Source organism: Natrix helvetica, assembly GCF_964273705.1.
Source record: "Natrix helvetica genome assembly, chromosome: 15".
In the NCBI taxonomy this organism is placed as follows: domain Eukaryota; kingdom Metazoa; phylum Chordata; class Lepidosauria; order Squamata; family Natricidae; genus Natrix; species Natrix helvetica.
The window spans coordinates 3,682,050-3,698,969 of NC_138565.1; the positions used below are offsets into that span (position 1 = coordinate 3,682,050).

Genomic DNA, 16,920 nt, shown 5'->3' on the forward strand with positions numbered 1-16,920 from the left:
CTAACGCCCAAGAGGGAGGAGAAAGTAAAAATCCACTCTCTTGAAATAGAATTAGGGCGAAGAAATCAATCTCGGGACAGAAGCAGACGGGGATGTATATCAAACATAACCCCTCTGGCTCTGGCTCATTTTTCAAGGCCAGCCCGGGTCGGCGAAATTTAGATTCAAATAAATGTACGTGTACATCGCGTTGACGAAATCCCTCCCCGTCGTGTTGTCGGTTGAAAAGGCTTCCTTCTTACTCTGCCTCTCGATGGGCAGTTTCTTTCCCCCCACCCCACCCCAAAAAACCAACAACCAACCCCCACCACAGAATGACTGCCAGGACATTCTGTTCCTTAGAAGTAATAAATGGCCACCCTTTCAGATCCCGCGTTTTCTCTGACTTCCCGTCTCGTAAACCTGCCTCAAATACTACTAAATTATATAGCAGGGAGCAGCTTCCGTCTCTGGACCCTTTCAATTTATGGAAAGAAAGACGGAAGCCCGTCGGTAATTGATAGCTGGGAAGAATGTCCCCCCCCCAAAAAAAAGAACAGAAAAGAAAAAAAAAGGAGGGGGGGGAAATCAAGTTATTTGAGCGAAGTGGGCAGAGAAGGAATTTCCTTCCCGACCCGAAGAAACAAATTGGGCTATAAAATTTCTTAATACGTAATCGTAAAACAGGCAGAAGGCGCAGGAGGTGCCTCCTAAGCAGCCATCCTACCATCCTGCAACCTGCCTCGGGCGAAGAACAGAATAATTTATTTCCCCGGGAAAAAGGTGTTAGATTCGGCCTGGGTCAACAAAGCAAAGGCAGGAATATTCGGCCCCATGGGGAGCAGGGGGGGGGGAGTTGCATTCCCCCACTTCCCCGGTTTCTCCTGGCATCAAATTAGCCGGTGGAATTCAGTGCGGCCGGGATGATGTCGACATTCTGCCTAAAGGGCTATTATTTCTTCTTCTTCTTCTTCTTCTTCTTCTTCTTCTTCTTCTTCTTCTTCTTCTTCTTCTTCTTCTTCTTCTTCTTCTTCTTCTTCTTCTTCTTCTTCTTCTTCTTCTTCTTCTTCTTCTTCTTCTTCTTCTTCTTCTTCTTCTTCTCTTCTTCTTCTTCTCCTTCTTCTCCTCCTCCTCCTTCTCCTCCTCCTCCTCCTTCTCCTCCTCCTCCTCCTTCTCCTTCTTCTCCTCCCCCTCCTCCTTCTCCCCCTCCTCCTTCTCCTTCCCCTCCTCCTCCTCCTCCTCCTCCTCCTCCTCCTCCTCCTCCTCCTCCTCCTCCTCCTCCTCCTCCTCCTCCTCCTCCTCCTCCTGCTGCCATGGTTGTTAAGTATGAACAGTGCTCATGCACTCGCTTTTTTCAGTACCGTTTAGTGACTTTGAATGGTCACTAAATGAATGATTTAGAACAGGTGGTGCAGCTTATGACTATAACTGAGTCCAAAATTTATGCTGCTAAGTGAGAAATTTGTTAAGCAAGTTTTATTTTACGACTTTTTTTGCCGCATTTGTGTAAGGGAATCACTGCAGTTGTTAAATGAGTCTGTCTCTGTCTGTCTGTCTGTCTAGCTGTCTGTCTGTCTGTCTAGCTGTGTGTGTGTCTGTCTAGCTGTCTCTCTCTCTGTCTGTCTCTCTCTCTGTCTCTCTTTCTCTGTCTGTCTGTCTCTGTCTGTCTGTCTCTCTTTCTCTCCCTGTCTGTCTCTGGTCTCTGTCTCTGTCTCTCTCTCTCTCTCTCTCGGTTGTTAAGTGGTTTCCCCATCAACTTTGCTTGTCAGGAGGTCGCAAAAGGGAAATCACACGATTCCCGAGATCGTCCTAAGTGTGAGTCAGCTGTCAAACGTCTGAATGCAAATCAGGTGACTGTAGGGAATGCTGAAACGGTCATAAGTGTGGGGAAACGGGTCCTGTAAATTCGAACAATCACTAGTTGAACTTTTATAAGTCTGTAGCTGAGGACCAAAACTCGAAAGGAAAACGCTGTTGAGTAGAATAGAAGAGTTGGAAGGGACCTTGGAGGTCTTCTAGTCCAACCCTCCTGCTTAGGCAGGAAACCCTACACCACTTCAGACAAAGGGTTATCCAACATCTTGTTTAAAACTTCCAGTGTTGGAGCATTCACAACTTCAAGTTGTTCCACTAATTAATTCTTTTAACTATCAGGAAATTTCTCCTTAGTTCTAAGTTGCTTCTCTCCTTGATTAGTTTCCACCCATTGCTTCTTGTCCTGCCTTCTGGTGCCTTGGAGAATAGCTTGACTCCCTCTTCTTTGGGGCAACCCCTGAAATATTGGAAGACTGTTATCATGTCTCCCCTAGTCCTTCTTTTCATTAAACTAGGCATACCCAGTTCCTGCAACCATTCTTCATATGTTTTAGCCTCCAGTCCCCTAATCCTCTTTGTTGCTCTTCTCTGCACTCTTTCTAGAGTCTCCACATCTTTTCTACATCGTGGCGACCAAAACTGGATGCCGTATTCCAAGTGTGGCCTTACCAAGGCCTTATAAAGTGGCATTAACCCTTCACGTGATCTTGATTCCATCCTTCCGTTGATGCAGCCTAGAACTGTGTTGGCTGTGTTTTCCTTTTTTTTTTTTTTTTGCTTTTCAGGCCAGACAAGATCTTTTCCTCCACTTAAGTCTAGGATGAAGGGGTTAAAAAAAAAATTCAAAGCAATGAGCTGCTCCGGTAGAAAGAAAATGGGGGATTTTATTTCTTCCCGCTCGGTGATTATTTGGATTTTTTCCTCTCTCTGCTGCTAGTTTTCAGGGTGGATTAAAGCTAATCAGCCGCCGATTAATGGAGACCTGAACTGGAAAATGGCGTAGGCATCGGCCTGCCGAATTCAACGGTTGGGAGAGGTTAATAACTCCATTACGACGGGTTTTTTTCCTTTAGCCATTTGAAGAGTTCGGCATTAGCCTTGTCTTACACCTCCATTAATTGAGCTAATAAAACCTCCGTGACCTTCGCAGGCTGCCATTATCTGCGAGTTTGCCAGACGTGGGCCGGCATACTTATCGTTGAATATGTATTCCGCAGGCGTTGCCGGGCTTTGCGTGGGGAGGAAGGTTTTGGTGGAAAAGATCACCCAACTTCAAATCCTCCGTCCTTTCCCCCCCTCTTAACATTTACCTGCTCTCTTCCGAGAGCCCTCGAAAGGCAGGTGGAAATGGAAGGACATAACTTAATTAAAGCCCCAGCGAGAAATGTTCTGGTCCAGGGTTGCGTTGGGAAGTTGTCGAAAGGCCAGCAAAGGTTGGCTCTAGGTGAGAAGGTGAAGAAGGAGGGGGAGGAGGAGAAATAGAAGAAGGCAGAGGAGGAGGAGGAAGAGGAAGAGAAAGAGAAGGAGGAGGAGAAATAGAAGAAGAAATGGAAGAAGGAGAAATAGGAGGAGGAGGAGGAGAAACAGGAGGAGAAGGAGGAGGAGGAGGAGGAGAAGGAACAAGAGGAGGAGGAGAAGGATCAGGAGAAGGAGGAGGAGGAGAGGAAGAAGAGGAGGAGGAGGGGGAGGAGAAGTGTGGTGACCTTGGAGCTCTCTGAGCTTGGTGGTTTCTTTGCAGACATTTCATCACCCAACTAGGTAGCATCATCCGTGCTTGAAGGGAGTGGGGGTTGGAAAGAGGAAGAAGATGATGAAGATGATGAAGAAGAAGGAGGAGGAGAAAAATGAGGAGAAGGAGAAGGAAGAGAAAGAGGAGGTGAAGAAGAAGAAGAAAAAGGAACAGGAGGAGGAGAAGGAACAGGAGATGAGGAGGAGGAGAAAAATGAGGAGAAGGAGAAGAAGAAGAAGGAGGAGGAGAAGGCGGAGGAGGAGGAGAAGGAGGAGGAGGAGAAGAAGGAACAGGAACGGCAGGAGGAGGAGGAAGAGAAGAAGAAGAAGGAAGAAGAAGAAGAAGAAGACAGGGTCTTATTTTCTTTTTACCTCCGAAATAATTGGCCTTATTTTCGGGGAGGTCTTATTATTTTGGAGGTGCGGAAGGCGGCCAGCGGGGTCTCCTCATGGCTGCTGCTGTGTCGCGATATTTTCGGGGAGGGCTTATTTGAACGCTTGCACTCAAAAGCCCGATTGGGCTTATTATCCGGGGGAGGTCTTATTTTGGGGAAAAACAGGGTCCCTCCTCCCCCTCCTCCTCCTCTCCGTCCTTGCTATAGATCTTGTGGGTTGTGTTGCGTTGTCAATGTCTTGTCTATATTTGCTTTAACGCAGATGCCCTGCCTGGCCCGGGGGTGGCGAGGTGTGGTCCCTTCTCTCTCATCAACCATAATTAGGCTTGTAAGACTAATGGAAGAAATCGTGTCTAATTACCTTACTGAAGGCCCAATTATGCTATTAACATTCGCCCGGGCTACAAGCTAACGGGCGAGGAGAGCCGCTCATTTGCATAGCATTAAGTTAATTGAGCTGGAAACAAAAGGGCGGAGGAGCGGGGGGGCGGGCGGTAGGGCAGGCATGGGGTGGGGGTGGGGGGAAGAAAGTGCTAGAGGGTTAGTATTACAAACTGGATAAGGATGTCCAGACTGGGACAATTAACTTAACAGTTTTATTAATTAACGGGGATCTGATTACCTAGAAGGAATAGCATTTGGCAGAGAGAAAGAGAGATACAGAGAACCAGAGAGAGGGGGGGAGAGAGAGGGAGGAAGACAGAGACAGAGCGAGGGAAGGAGAGAGAGGGAGAGAGGGAGAGAGACACAGTGAGAGAGAGAGAGACAGAGACAGAGAGAGAGAGAGAGAGAGGCTGAGAGAGAGAGGGAGACAGAGAGGGAAGGAGAGAGAGAGAGAGCAAAAAAGAGAGCAAGAAAGAGAGAGAGAGAGAGAGAGAGAGAGAGAGAGAGAGAGAGCGCACTGATGTGTTTCTTTCTCAACCAAGGTGTGACAGTCAGTTGTGGTGCAGTGAATGGGACAATGTGGTTTGCAAATGGTGAATCTTCAACCTTGGTGTTTTGACGAGGAAAGGTACATATTGATGATAGCAATAGCAATTAGACTTATATACCGCTTCATAGTCGTTTACAGCCCTCTCTAAGCTGTTTATAGAGTCGGCATCTTGCCCTCAATCATTTGAGTCCACAGTTCGGATCTAAGATAGGTAGGTAGGTAGGTAGGTAGGTAGGTAGGTAGGTAGGTAGATAGATAGATAGATAGATAGATGATAGATAGATAGATAGATAGATAGATAGATAGATAGATAGATAGATGATAGATAGATAGATAGATAGATAGATAGATAGATAGAGGTAGGTAGGTAGGTAGGTAGGTAGGTAGGTAGGTAGATAGATAGATAGATAGATAGATAGATAGATAGATAGATAGATAGATAGATAGATAGACAGATAGACAGACAGACAGACACAGACAGACAGACAGAGACAGACAGGCAGGCAGACAGAGAGATAGAGAGAAAGAGAGAGAGAGAGAGACAGACAGACAGGTAGATATATAGAGCAACGACAGTAGCCCTTAGACTTATATACCGCTTCACAGTGCTTTTACAGCCCTCTCTAACGCCTCTTCCTCCTCCCTCCCTCCTTCCCTTCCCTCCCCTCCTTCCCTTCCAATCTCCCCTTCCATTCTTCTTTCCCTCTTTACTTCCTTCCCTTCCCTCCTTCCCCTTCTATCTCCCCTTCCATTCTTCCTTCCCTCTTGACTTCCTTTTTTCCTTCCTCCCTTCCCTTCCTATCTTCCCTTCCATTCTTCCTTCCCTCTTTACTTCCGTCCTTCCCTCCCTCCCTTCCCTCTTTCTTATCTTCTTTCCTTCCTTCCCTCTCTGTCTCCCTCCCTCCCTCCTTCCTTCCTTCCCTCTTTCAGTCGGCATCCGTTGCGTCTTGCTTCTGCCTTCAGGTGCTTCAGCGAATGGGCTGACCTATTCTCTCTTCTGTGTGGCAGCCCCTCAAATATTGGAAGACGAGTGAAATATAGTGAAAGGGTCTGTCAAATCAGATTCACAATCCTGAAACTGTGACATCTCTCTTTGCCTTGAAAAAAGCTAATAGAGGACATTATCCTAATTCACCAATCACCAAGGAGTATTAAGATATACACAGTATATTTATTTTTATAAGTTAGCATTATAACACTAATACATATTAATATAGTATATGGCAACTAATAAATGTACAATTATGTATGTTGTCTACTCAAGCAATTATGCAGCTCTCGCTGGTACATTAAAAAATCCATAAAATCCAATTAGTACAATGTTTAACCCCTCCCACTCTGGAAATTTGGTACTACCATTCAGTTTGCTTTCACACAATCCAATAAGGAACAATATATTTAACACCCCAAGGACAAATTGTGTTCAGAATTGGGAAGTCTGTCAAACTGTGTGTTTTGGGAACATCTTCCTTCCTTCCTTCCTTCCTTCCTTCCTTCCTTCCTTCCTTCCTTCCTTCCTTCCTTCCTTCCTTCCCCTCCCTCTTTCCCTCTTATCTTTCTTCCTTCCTTCCCTCCTTACTTCATTCCCTCTTTCTTATCTTATTCCTTCTTACCTTCCTTCCCTCCCTCCTTCCTCCCTCATTTCTTATCTTCTTTCCTGAATTGCGAAGCAGTCTTAAGAGAGGGCAGAGAAGAGCAACCAAGAGGATTAGGGGACTGGGGGCCAAAACATGAAGAACGGTTGCAGGACCTGGGTATGTCTACTTTAATGAAAAGAAGGACTAGGGGAGACATGATAGCAGTCTTCCAATATCTCAGGGGCTGCCCCAAAGAAGAGGGAGTCAAGCTATTCTCCAAAGCACCAGAAGGCAGGACAAGGAGCAATGGGTGGAAACTAAACAAGGAGAGAAGCAACCTAGAACTAAGGAGAAATTTCCTGACAGTGAGAACAATTAACCAGTGGAACAACTTCCCTCCAGAAGTTGTGAATGCTCCAACACTGGAAGTTTTTAAGAAGAGACTGGACACTATTTGTCCAGAATGGTATAGGATTTCTTGCCTGAACAGGGGGTTGGACTAGAAGACCTCCAAGGCCCCTTCCCACTCTGTTATTCAACATTCTGCGTTCTAAGAGGAAAGCTCCTGACCGACGTGGAAATTTGGCCAGCCGCTGACATATTAACAGCAGAGACATAGATGCAAACAACCAAAGTATTTGGGAACAATGAAATATGCATGGCGATCAGTCACAGCCTTATAAATTCGAGCAATTAGCCGGGTAATCGGAGAAAGCGGAGGCAGGCCGGGCCCAGGGATGTGGTTCCCTATTAGTTAAATGCGAGGGTGGATAGGGTTTTGTGTGTGTTTTTTTGTATTTGTGCTTCCCATCAAATCAACTAACACTTCCTTTAATTGGCTCATGAATTATACAGCAGGGGAGGGGAGGAGAGGGGGGGTGCATTATCATTTAATCACTAGTAAACATTTCTGCCTCTTTCTCTCTCTCTCTCTCCCTCCTCTCTTCTTCTCCCCCCCCTCCCCCCCGCCATTGCAAAATGCACAGTCGCTCATTAATTCCTTAATTTCAGCAGATGGAAGGAAAGTGTTGAACGGTTTGGCAAGACAAAATCGCCTCTGGCAATGGGGAGGAAAAAAAAAAGAGAGAGAGACAGAGACAGAGAGAGAGGAAGAGAGGGGGGATAGAGAGAGATAGAGAGAGAGAGAGAGGAAGAGGGAGAGAGACCGAGGGGGGAGGGACAGAGAAAAAAGAGGGAGGGACAGATGGAGAGAGAGGGAGGAAAGAGGGACAGAGAGAAGAAAGAGGGAGGGAAGGACAGAGAGGGGGAGAGAGAGGCAGAGAGAGAGAGAGAGAGAGAGAGACAGAGGAATAGAGAGGTAGAGAGGAGAGAGGGAGAGTTGGGGGAATAGAGAGATGGAGGAATACAGAGAGGAGAGAGAGATGAAGGAATAGAGAAAGATGGAGGAATACAGAGAGAGGAGAGAGAGATAGAGGAATAGAGAGAGAGAGAGGAAGAGAGAGAGGGAAGAGAGAGATGGAGGAATAGAGAGGAGAGAGAGAGGGAGGGAGGAATACAGAGAGAAGAGAGAGAGAGACGGAGGAATAGAGAGAGAGGTGTTAGAGGGAGGAATAGAGAAAGAGAGAAGAGAGACGGAGGAATAGAGAGAGAGGAGAGAGGGAGGAATAGAGAAAGAAGAGAGATGGAGGAATAGAGAGAGAGAAGAGAGAGAGGGAGGAATAGAGAGAGAGGAGAGAGGGAGGAACAGAGAAAGAGAGAAGAGAGGGAGGAATAGAGAAAGAGAGAGAAGAGAGACGGAGGAATAGAGAGAGGAGAGAGGGAGGAATAGAGAAAGAGAGAGAAGAGAGACGGAGGAATAGAGTGAGGACAGAGAGAGAAGGAGTGGTAGGAGGGACATTTAGGCTTGTTTTTAAAAAAAGAAAAACTATTTAAAAAGGGGGCTGTCAGAACTCAATCTGTGAGCTGTCAGTTGCTTGGCCCCCTACCCTCCCTTCAATTTTTTTTCCTCTTCCTTTTTTTTTTCTACCCCACCCCACCCACCCTGGAGAGAGTGACTGACGTATCCCCCCCCCAACGCAGCCTTGTCAACGTATCTTGAAACATTAAGCTGGCGGGGTAAACCGAACCCAATGTAAATTATTTCTCGTCTTGCGGGCGGGGGGTGGGCGGGCTTGCTCCCCTCTTCCTCTGTCCCCATGAATATTTCATGCCAGGTTGCATAAATATTAATCCTAATAGCTGTGCACAGCGGTTATTATTTCTGTCTTATGACAAATATTCATAAAATATTCAGGATCTCCTTTTCGGGAACATTTACACACTTGATTGTGGAATGTCTTTTTTGGGCATGCGTTAAACATATTGGGGTACCCTTGACGGACCGTTACCCCTCCCTTCTTCCCTTCCGCCAGCCCACACGGTGCCTCGGATTCCCTCTTAATTAATACTCTGCAATATAAATATTTAATCGGATTTATTTTGCGTTCTCCCCCCCCCAGCCCCCCTCTCCCAAGAAATGAACCCTATTAAATTGGAAAGGTTCGATTTGACAGTATTTAAATCGCGAGAAGGTATTCTCTGTTAGGAGGCCGGTTACTTCTGACATGCGGGTAAAGTGGCCTATCGTTGGTTCTTTTTATTTTTATTTTTAACCCCTCCCTGCTCCCTCGTTTGCATTTTTTGGGACCTCCCCCCCCCCCCCGCTCCTCTTAAAAATATATTATTCAAAGACCTAACTTGGGAAAGTTTCTGTCCCCAAAAGCATAAGGACGGCTTCTGTTTTACTGCGATTAAATCCCTTTTTTTGTTTTGTTTTGGCGTGAAACGGAAGAGAATGCTTTTCCCAAACAGCTTGCAAAGAAATGCAGCGTGTTTATTGAAGCCGCCTAATGGGTCACTTTTTACCCAGATGGGCTATGAAAACGGCATCTTGGAAGTGGCTTCTTGATGCCAAGTCAAGAAGTCCGAACCGAAGAAGTTTCTTGGAAGAGAAGGGAAACCTCTTCTTCTTCGAAGGGGGAAAAAAAAAAACCCACAGTCCAGGTGACTTTTGAAAAAGAAGCCAGCATGGCTTTTGCAAAAGTAGGCGAATTAAGCTGGAATTGTTGACAGTGGTTAACCATTAGGTGGTACTGTTACAAGGGGGGGGGGAATCTCAGAAGAGAGCAGAATTTTATTTTATTTTAGGTAGAGAAGAGGAGGAGGATGTAACTTTAGGGAGAGAAATTAAAAAAATAACAGTTCCTAAAACTTCTGTGAAGGATATCGGAAGTCACTGCTTTTTCCTTTCTAGCTTTTCTCTGTCTTTTCAATTGCTCTTGCGCTATTTCCTTTCTTCCTTCCTTCTTTCCTTCCTTCCTTCCTTCCTTCCTTCGTTTTCCCTGTTCTTTTTTCCTTCCTCCCTTTCTTCTTTCATTCCGTTCTTCTTTCCTCCCTTCCCTGTTCTTTTTCTTTCTTTCTTTTTCTTTCTTTCCTTCTTCCATTTCCTTCCCTGTTCTTTCCTTCCTTCCTTCCTTCCTTCTCTGTTCTTCTCTTCTTCCTTCCTTTTTCTTTCCTTCCTTACTTCCCTGTCCTTTCCTTTTCTTCCCTGTTCTTTCCTTCCTTCCTTCCTTCCTTCCTTCCTTCCCTGTTCTTTTTTCTCTTTCTTTTTTCTTCCTTTCTTTTCTTCCTTTTCCTTTCCTTCCTTCCTGTTTGCATCACTTTCTATCTTCTTTTCAAGGTTCAGTTTAAAAAAATCATATACCCTCCCCCCCACTCTCTCTATCAAAAACACACACACACCCCAATTGGACATCAGCATGCTCTTGCTCCTCCCAGCCACTGCGGGTTTCAGTCCCCCCCCCCAAAAAAAAACCTGCCAGTGAAGGACCCCCCCCTCTGTCCAAGTAAAGCGAGGGGGGGGGCTAAACACCATCCAAAGGAACTCCAGTCGTGGCTTGCCTTCCCCCCACCCCCTTCTCCTCCTCAAGGGCCATCAGAACCACCTCCCTCCCGGGGGAATTTCCCCATGATGGAATAACAAACGAGAGTAAGGAGAGAGAGAGAGAGAGAGACGTGAATAATAACAACGAGGGAAGGAGGTGGGAAGCTGGTGGACCCCCGCCTGTCAAGCAGAAGAAGAGGGCGAGTGAGAAAGGGAGCCTTTGAAGGTGGCCTCCATATTCTCTCAAGGCTCTTAAAATGTTTGCTCCGTGTGAACGTGGGATAAGCAGGACACGTTTCCCTCCTTGGCCTGTGCTGGCAACGCCCCTACTGTGAAGACCCGTCCATCTTTCCTCGGGTTGAGTGGAAGAATTGGAAACCCCACTCCTCCTTTCATTTTTGGAAACGCACTCGAGGGATACGAGGCGGACGTCTAAAGAGGAAGGAGGACACGATAGCAGACTTCCAGTATTTGAGGGGCTGCCCCCCCCCAAAGAGGGGCTCAAATTACTCTCCAAATTCTCCACCCGAAGGCAGGACAAGAAGCAACGGATGGAAACTAATCAAGGAGAGAAGCAGCCTAGAACGGTGGTGGCGCAGTGGTCCCACCGGCTCAAGTCATCAAGATACGAAGGCCAACTTTTTTTTTCCTAATCCAAATTCCATTTTACATCATAACTTGGTTTTCACTCATAGCCAAATTATTTTCTTCCATTATTTTCCGTATTTTACTTATTTTTTTCTTATTACTTAAACAATATCTTCAATTGCCCTTGAAGAATTACACCAAATGATCATTTCATATTTCTCTATTCATTTTCACTGCAGAGGCACTGCGGACCAGTCCTTTGCTGTTTCCCTATCTGTCTGTCTGTCTGTCTGTCTGTCTGTCTGTCTGTCTGTCTGTCTGTCTGTCTGTCTGTCTGTCTATCTATCTATCTATCTATCTATCTATCTATCTATCTATCTATCTATCTATCTATCTAATCTGTATCTATCTGTCTACTGGTATCTATCTGTCTACCATCTCTCTCTCTCTCTAATCTGTATCTATCTGTCTACCGGTATGTCTGTCTATCAATCAATCAATTAATCAATCAAATCTGTATCTGTCTACCGGTATCTCTCTGTCTATCATCTCTATCTATCATCTATCTATCTATCATCTATCTATCTATCTATCTATCTATCTATCTATCTATCTATCTATCTATCTATCTATCATCTATCTATCATCTATCTATCTATATTTATCTATCATCTATCTATCTAATCTGTATCTATCTGTCTACTGGTATCTCTCTGTCTACCATCTCTCTCTCTCTCTCTCTCTCTCTCTCTCTCTCTCTCTCTCTCTCTCTCTGTCTCTTTCATCTGTGTCTATCTGTCTACCGGTATGTTTGTCTGTCTGTCTGTCTATCAATCAATCAATCAAATCTGTATCTGTCTACCGGTATCTATCTGTCTATCATCTCTCTCCATCTGTCTGTCTGTCTGTCTGTCTGTCTGTCTGTCTATCTATCTATCTATCTATCTATCTATCTATCTATCTATCTATCTATCTATCATCTATCTATCTATCTATCATCTATCTATCTAATCTGTATCTGTCTACCAGTATCTATCTATCTATCTATCTATCTATCTATCTATCTATCTATCTATCTATCTATCTATCTATCTATCTATCTATCATCTATCTATCATCTATCTATCTATCTATCTATCTATCTATCTATCTATCATCTATCTATCTATCTATCTATCTATCTATCTATCTATCTATCTATCTATCTATCTATCATCTATCTAATCTGTATCTATCTATCTACCATCTCTCTCTCTTTCTCTCTCCATCCATCCATCCAGACTCCGTAAATCTGAGAGGGCTGTAAAGCACTATAAAGCGGCATATAAGTCTAAGTGCTATTGCTATGCCAGGAAGCCAAGCATTCTGGACCTGGTCATTTTTAGGCAGATGATGGGAAATCCCCCACTGTCCCATTCTTCCACGTCTCTTCCCCAACTTGCCTTAAGCACAGTTGATACCACAGCGGATAATAAGACAGACACCCCAACATACATATATTGTAAGACGAAAAGCGCATTTTTGACAAGATGTGTCCAAGATGTGTTTTGTTACTGCCTTCGCAAAGAAGAGAGTGGAGGTTTTTTTTTAAAAACAAAACAAAACCTTTTTTTTCATGGTTTTCCGCTCCCTCCTTTCTCCCGTTCCCGACAAACTTCCTTGAAATGCCTTTCTCTTTTTGTGTGTGTGTTTTGTTTTGTTGATTTGGAAAATATAATGGGGGAAGAGTATCAATTATCGGGGCGATACAAACAGCCCGTCTTCCCTCCTCCCTCCTACCCCCCCTCTCCCCTCTTCCTTCCTTTCTCTGCGAGGATATTCATCTGGAGACATGTTGTCACAAGTTATTCATTCTGACAATTGTGTTTCCTTAGTATTGTTGGGCAAGGGAAACAAAGCTGAAACAAAATGTTTGGAGTGTAAAGGATAAAAGACGGTTGGAAACTGTATATTCTTCTCCTGTCTTCGCAAATCATTAGATTCCTCGGCGTTTTGTTTTTTTCTCTCCTCCCCCACCGCCAGGCTGAGTTTCTTGTTTTGTGTTTCTCATCTTCTTCCCCCCCCTAAAATAAATAAATAAATAAATCCCGCAATGGGAATGGAAATTATTCTCTGTAAACATTTGAAGAGCAAACAGGAGTGATTTTCATAACTTTAAGTTCTACAAAGGGCGCCGCGTAATCTCTTCTCTGCTTGCCACGCGGAAGAAAGCTCCCTCTTTCATCTGATTTGAGTCTCTCCAGCAGATGTAAAATGTTCCTTTTGGTGGGATCTCAAGCACACCAAAGCGAAAAGAAAAAAAAAATTACAGCATAAAAGCCAAGCCGAGATACTGCAAGAGAGAAGAAACCTCAGAGAAAGCCGATTCCAGAAAGCCTTACCTTCCCCGACAAACCAAAATCTTAATTTAAGTTTATTTAAATCTAAATTAATCCCCAGAAATTGGGTGCAAATTCAAAAACCACCAGGAAGCTGTGTTCTTACCATGAGTGGCCAAAGGAGTCAACATGGCTGGATTTGACACAACGCAAACTGTGTTAAGGGACGCGGTGGCTCAGTGGCTAAAGACGCTGAGCTTGTCAATCAGAATGGTTGGCGGTTTGAATCCCTAGCACCGCATAAGGGAGTGAGCTCCCGTGACTTGTCCCAGAGCTTCTGCCAACCTAGTAGTTCGAAAGCACGTAAAAAATGCCAGTAGAAAAATAGGGACCACCTTTGGTGGGAAGGGAACAGCGTTCCATGCGCCTTCGTCGTTGAGTTATGCCGTCCACATGACCACGGAGACGTCTTTGGACAGCGCTGGCTCTTCGGCTTTGAAACGGAGATGAGCAGCTCCCCCTAGAATCGGGAATGAGTAGCACATATGTACGAGGGGAACCTTTACTTTTATCCCAGGAAGCTTTCAGATTTGGGATTCCAGTTGTCATAGGTGTATATTTGTGTTTTGTGTTTTAAATGTTGGAAAATTTAATAAATACAATTAAAAAATAATAATGAAATGGTAATGTCAGCGTTCCAAATATCATGCAGAATTAAATCAGAGTCCAAGGCACAGCTATCCTCAAAAGTTCCAATTTAATAAGACAGACATGTTGGCAACGAACTGTGGAAATCCCAAATCTGAAAGCTTCCTGGGACTCCACCCAGTTGAAATTTCATGATCTTATCCCCACGCCCATAAATCCATCACATGGTCCAATCTTCTTCTTCCACGCTGGCATCTCCACCCAGCTGGTTCCGGTCAGGTGCAGAGGTGCGGAGACAAAAGATGACCTTGGGCTTCTAGAAAGGAATGACAACAGCACATTCCACAATTCTACTCCTTTCTATTCCCTCTCCCAATTACTACACTAATGAAACAGCATAATGAAATAATAAGAGAGTGTGGCAGGCCAAAGATCCTAAAAAGGAATATGACTGCAGGCCTGACAGGTTCCTTCACCTCCATCCTTCTACATTTCAGGGTCTTTTTCCTGAATGTCCCAGCGGAAACCATTCTGGAACGCCTTTCCTACTCCATGGTGGATCCTATCAGCGGGGAAAGGTTAGTGGCTTGGCCTGATGTGTGATGTGTAGGGTGTGTGGAAGAACAACAATTTCGCAGAAGTGGCCGTGGCGGCATGTGGTGTGCAAAGCAGAAGGTAAAATGGACAGGCCCAGCGTTACAGGTAATCCTCGACTTACAACCGCAACGGAGGCCCCAAACGACCATATTTTTCAGAGTATAAGACGCACCTTTTTCCCCTCAAAACAAGAGGGTGAAAATCTGGGTGTGTCTTATACGCTGAATACAGCATTCTTATAGTCCGCAAAATACGGTACGTAACATCATCAGGGCTAAACGGATTTGCTTTCTTTTTGTATCGTAGCGGCTTGGTAGGAACGGTAGTTTTTCTCTGTTGTTTATTACTGTTAGCTCATTTGTCTGAGTTGGTAATTTGGGTATCGTTTACTTTTCGATGGTGGTTCTAGTATTCATCTTGGCATCACTCTCTGCTTTTCTGGGTCTTCTTGATTGCTGGCAAGGAGGCGTTTTTGCTCTTCCTTTGTTTCCGTTTCGGCTTTTCTATCGCCTCTTTCCAATGGTGTGTAGACGTCATTTACCTCTCTGTGCTCAAATCGGCCACCCGCCAACTGATTTGTTTTAAAGCTGTGTCTGAAACTCTTTAAAACGCGCGCATGGGACTTTTTGTGTCACGCCTTCCTTCTCCCGAGTTCTCTGCCCCTTTCCAGATATCATACGCTGTACAAGCCGGCCATTACCAAGGAAGTCAATGACCGCCTGCTGATGAACCCGAAAGAGATGGAAGAAACCATCAAGAGCAAAGTCGACCTGTATTTCAGGCTCTCTAGCAATCTGGAACAATATTTCGAAGACGCGATTTTCATCAACGGCGATCAAGACCCCCACACGGTATTTGAGTACATCGAGAGTTATTTGATCAATCCGTTGCCGATCAAAGAGATCTGGGATCTGTAGTGGCTCAGCCTCCGTAGTAAGGAAGCGGAAACTTAAGAGTTTGAAGTTCTTAAAATTCAAATAGTTTTAGTTGAGGTTTGTTTCTGATCCCTGTAGCTCTGTTCACACAACCCTCATGTAACTCTGTTTTTCTTTTTTAAAATGTTATTTGAAGGAAGAGAGGGTGACACTTTCAAGGGACAGGATACGTGTCCCCTTCCCCAAATGAAGTTGGGTTCTGTTTATCCCTTCGTTCTTCCCAACGTGAAGTTTTTTTTTTAAAAAAATATTTGAATTGTTAAGTGGGAAGAAATTGGATGAAGCCAGCTCTCGTCCTTCACTCCTGCTGTGTTTTGCCGAAAATCTACTTTCTTTCCAACTTGGTTTGGTTTAAATTGAGCTTGATAACATTATTAAAAGCTTCTTGAATCACAGAAAAATGGCCTCTCATCCTTTTCAAGTTAATTTTTTCCCCCCTTTTCTGGTGCCACCTTGAGCAGTCTTCAAAATGCACCTTATGGATAAGCCATCTTTGGTTAGTTGTGTTCTGACCTAGGCTTCCCCAGCAGCACGAAGCCGATTTCTCGTCCCGACAAACCCCTTTTATTGAATTGACAGTGAATTCCTCTCCAGCAAAGCCTTTCCTCTCCCACCGCCTTTCAAGATAGTTCGCAATTACTGACCGTTATCAGGCTTGGAGAGTGGCCAGGCCGATATCTTTCAGACGCCGTCATGCTTGGCCAGAATGCAGGAATGAACTCATTGCCTCCTGCAAACTCCACTCCCCTTTCTCCCCTCTTTTATTTCCTCTGGGAGGGTCCATTCATCCTCCACCTTACTCCCACGTTGACTTGTTCTTTAGTTCTTCCCTTCGTCTGGCAATGCGCACCCTGGGAACAGGCTCCAGCTGTTCTTCTGCCTCACTGATGCCTGACTCTGAAGGCAGCTGATAACTGTCAGACGGCCCTGGCCCCCTCTCTGCCTCCGACACAGAGCCCTCATCAGAGCCTTCCCCAGACTCCAGGACTGGCCCATCTTCCTCCCCAACCTCCTCACTGTCCGAATCTGCTGCCATCTTTGCTGGCCGCTAGCGGGCCACAACAGGTTGCTCTGGTTGTGCATGACCTTCATGTTTTAATGTAGCATTGCTGTGTGTGGATGTGTGGGTCTATGCAACATTCAACGCACACTGCCGAATTGGATCTAGTCTTTTGGCCTCTCACCTCCCATGCATTCTTCTGCATAATTTTGCCCGTCTCCTTCACTGTTCTTCTTGTAGGCGCTGGAATTTCCAACAAGGAGAAGACCCAACAGCTCTCTGGCTGTTTGAACAGGTGAGCTGCCTTGGCATCCACATTGACTTACAGCTCTTCATTTAGTGACTATTGAAAGTCACAACTTGGGGGGGAAAAAAACAGCACCATTTTTCACACTTTCGTAGTTTTTCACTACAGCGCCTCCAGGGTCACGCGACCGGTTCCTATTTAAGACGGTTGCATGCGACCCCCTTTCCGGCCAGCCAAAGTCAGATTCACTTAACGACTGTGTTACTCGCTTAGCAA

General features: G+C 45.1%; 1 protein-coding gene across 2 annotated transcripts in view; it reads left to right on the plus strand.

The window, feature by feature from the left end:
- AK8 (adenylate kinase 8) overlaps positions 1 to 15,786 on the plus strand; it is a 52,169-nt gene extending 36,383 nt beyond the window's left edge. For both annotated transcript variants that reach the window (XM_081967290.1, XM_081967291.1), the window contains exons 12-13: positions 14,363 to 14,443; positions 15,133 to 15,786. In XM_081967290.1, the coding sequence (XP_081823416.1) occupies positions 14,363 to 14,443; positions 15,133 to 15,379 (328 nt within the window). In that variant the 3' untranslated portion in view covers positions 15,380 to 15,786. The remainder of the gene's footprint in view (positions 1 to 14,362; positions 14,444 to 15,132) is intronic.
- The last annotated feature ends 1,134 nt before the right edge of the window (positions 15,787 to 16,920 follow it).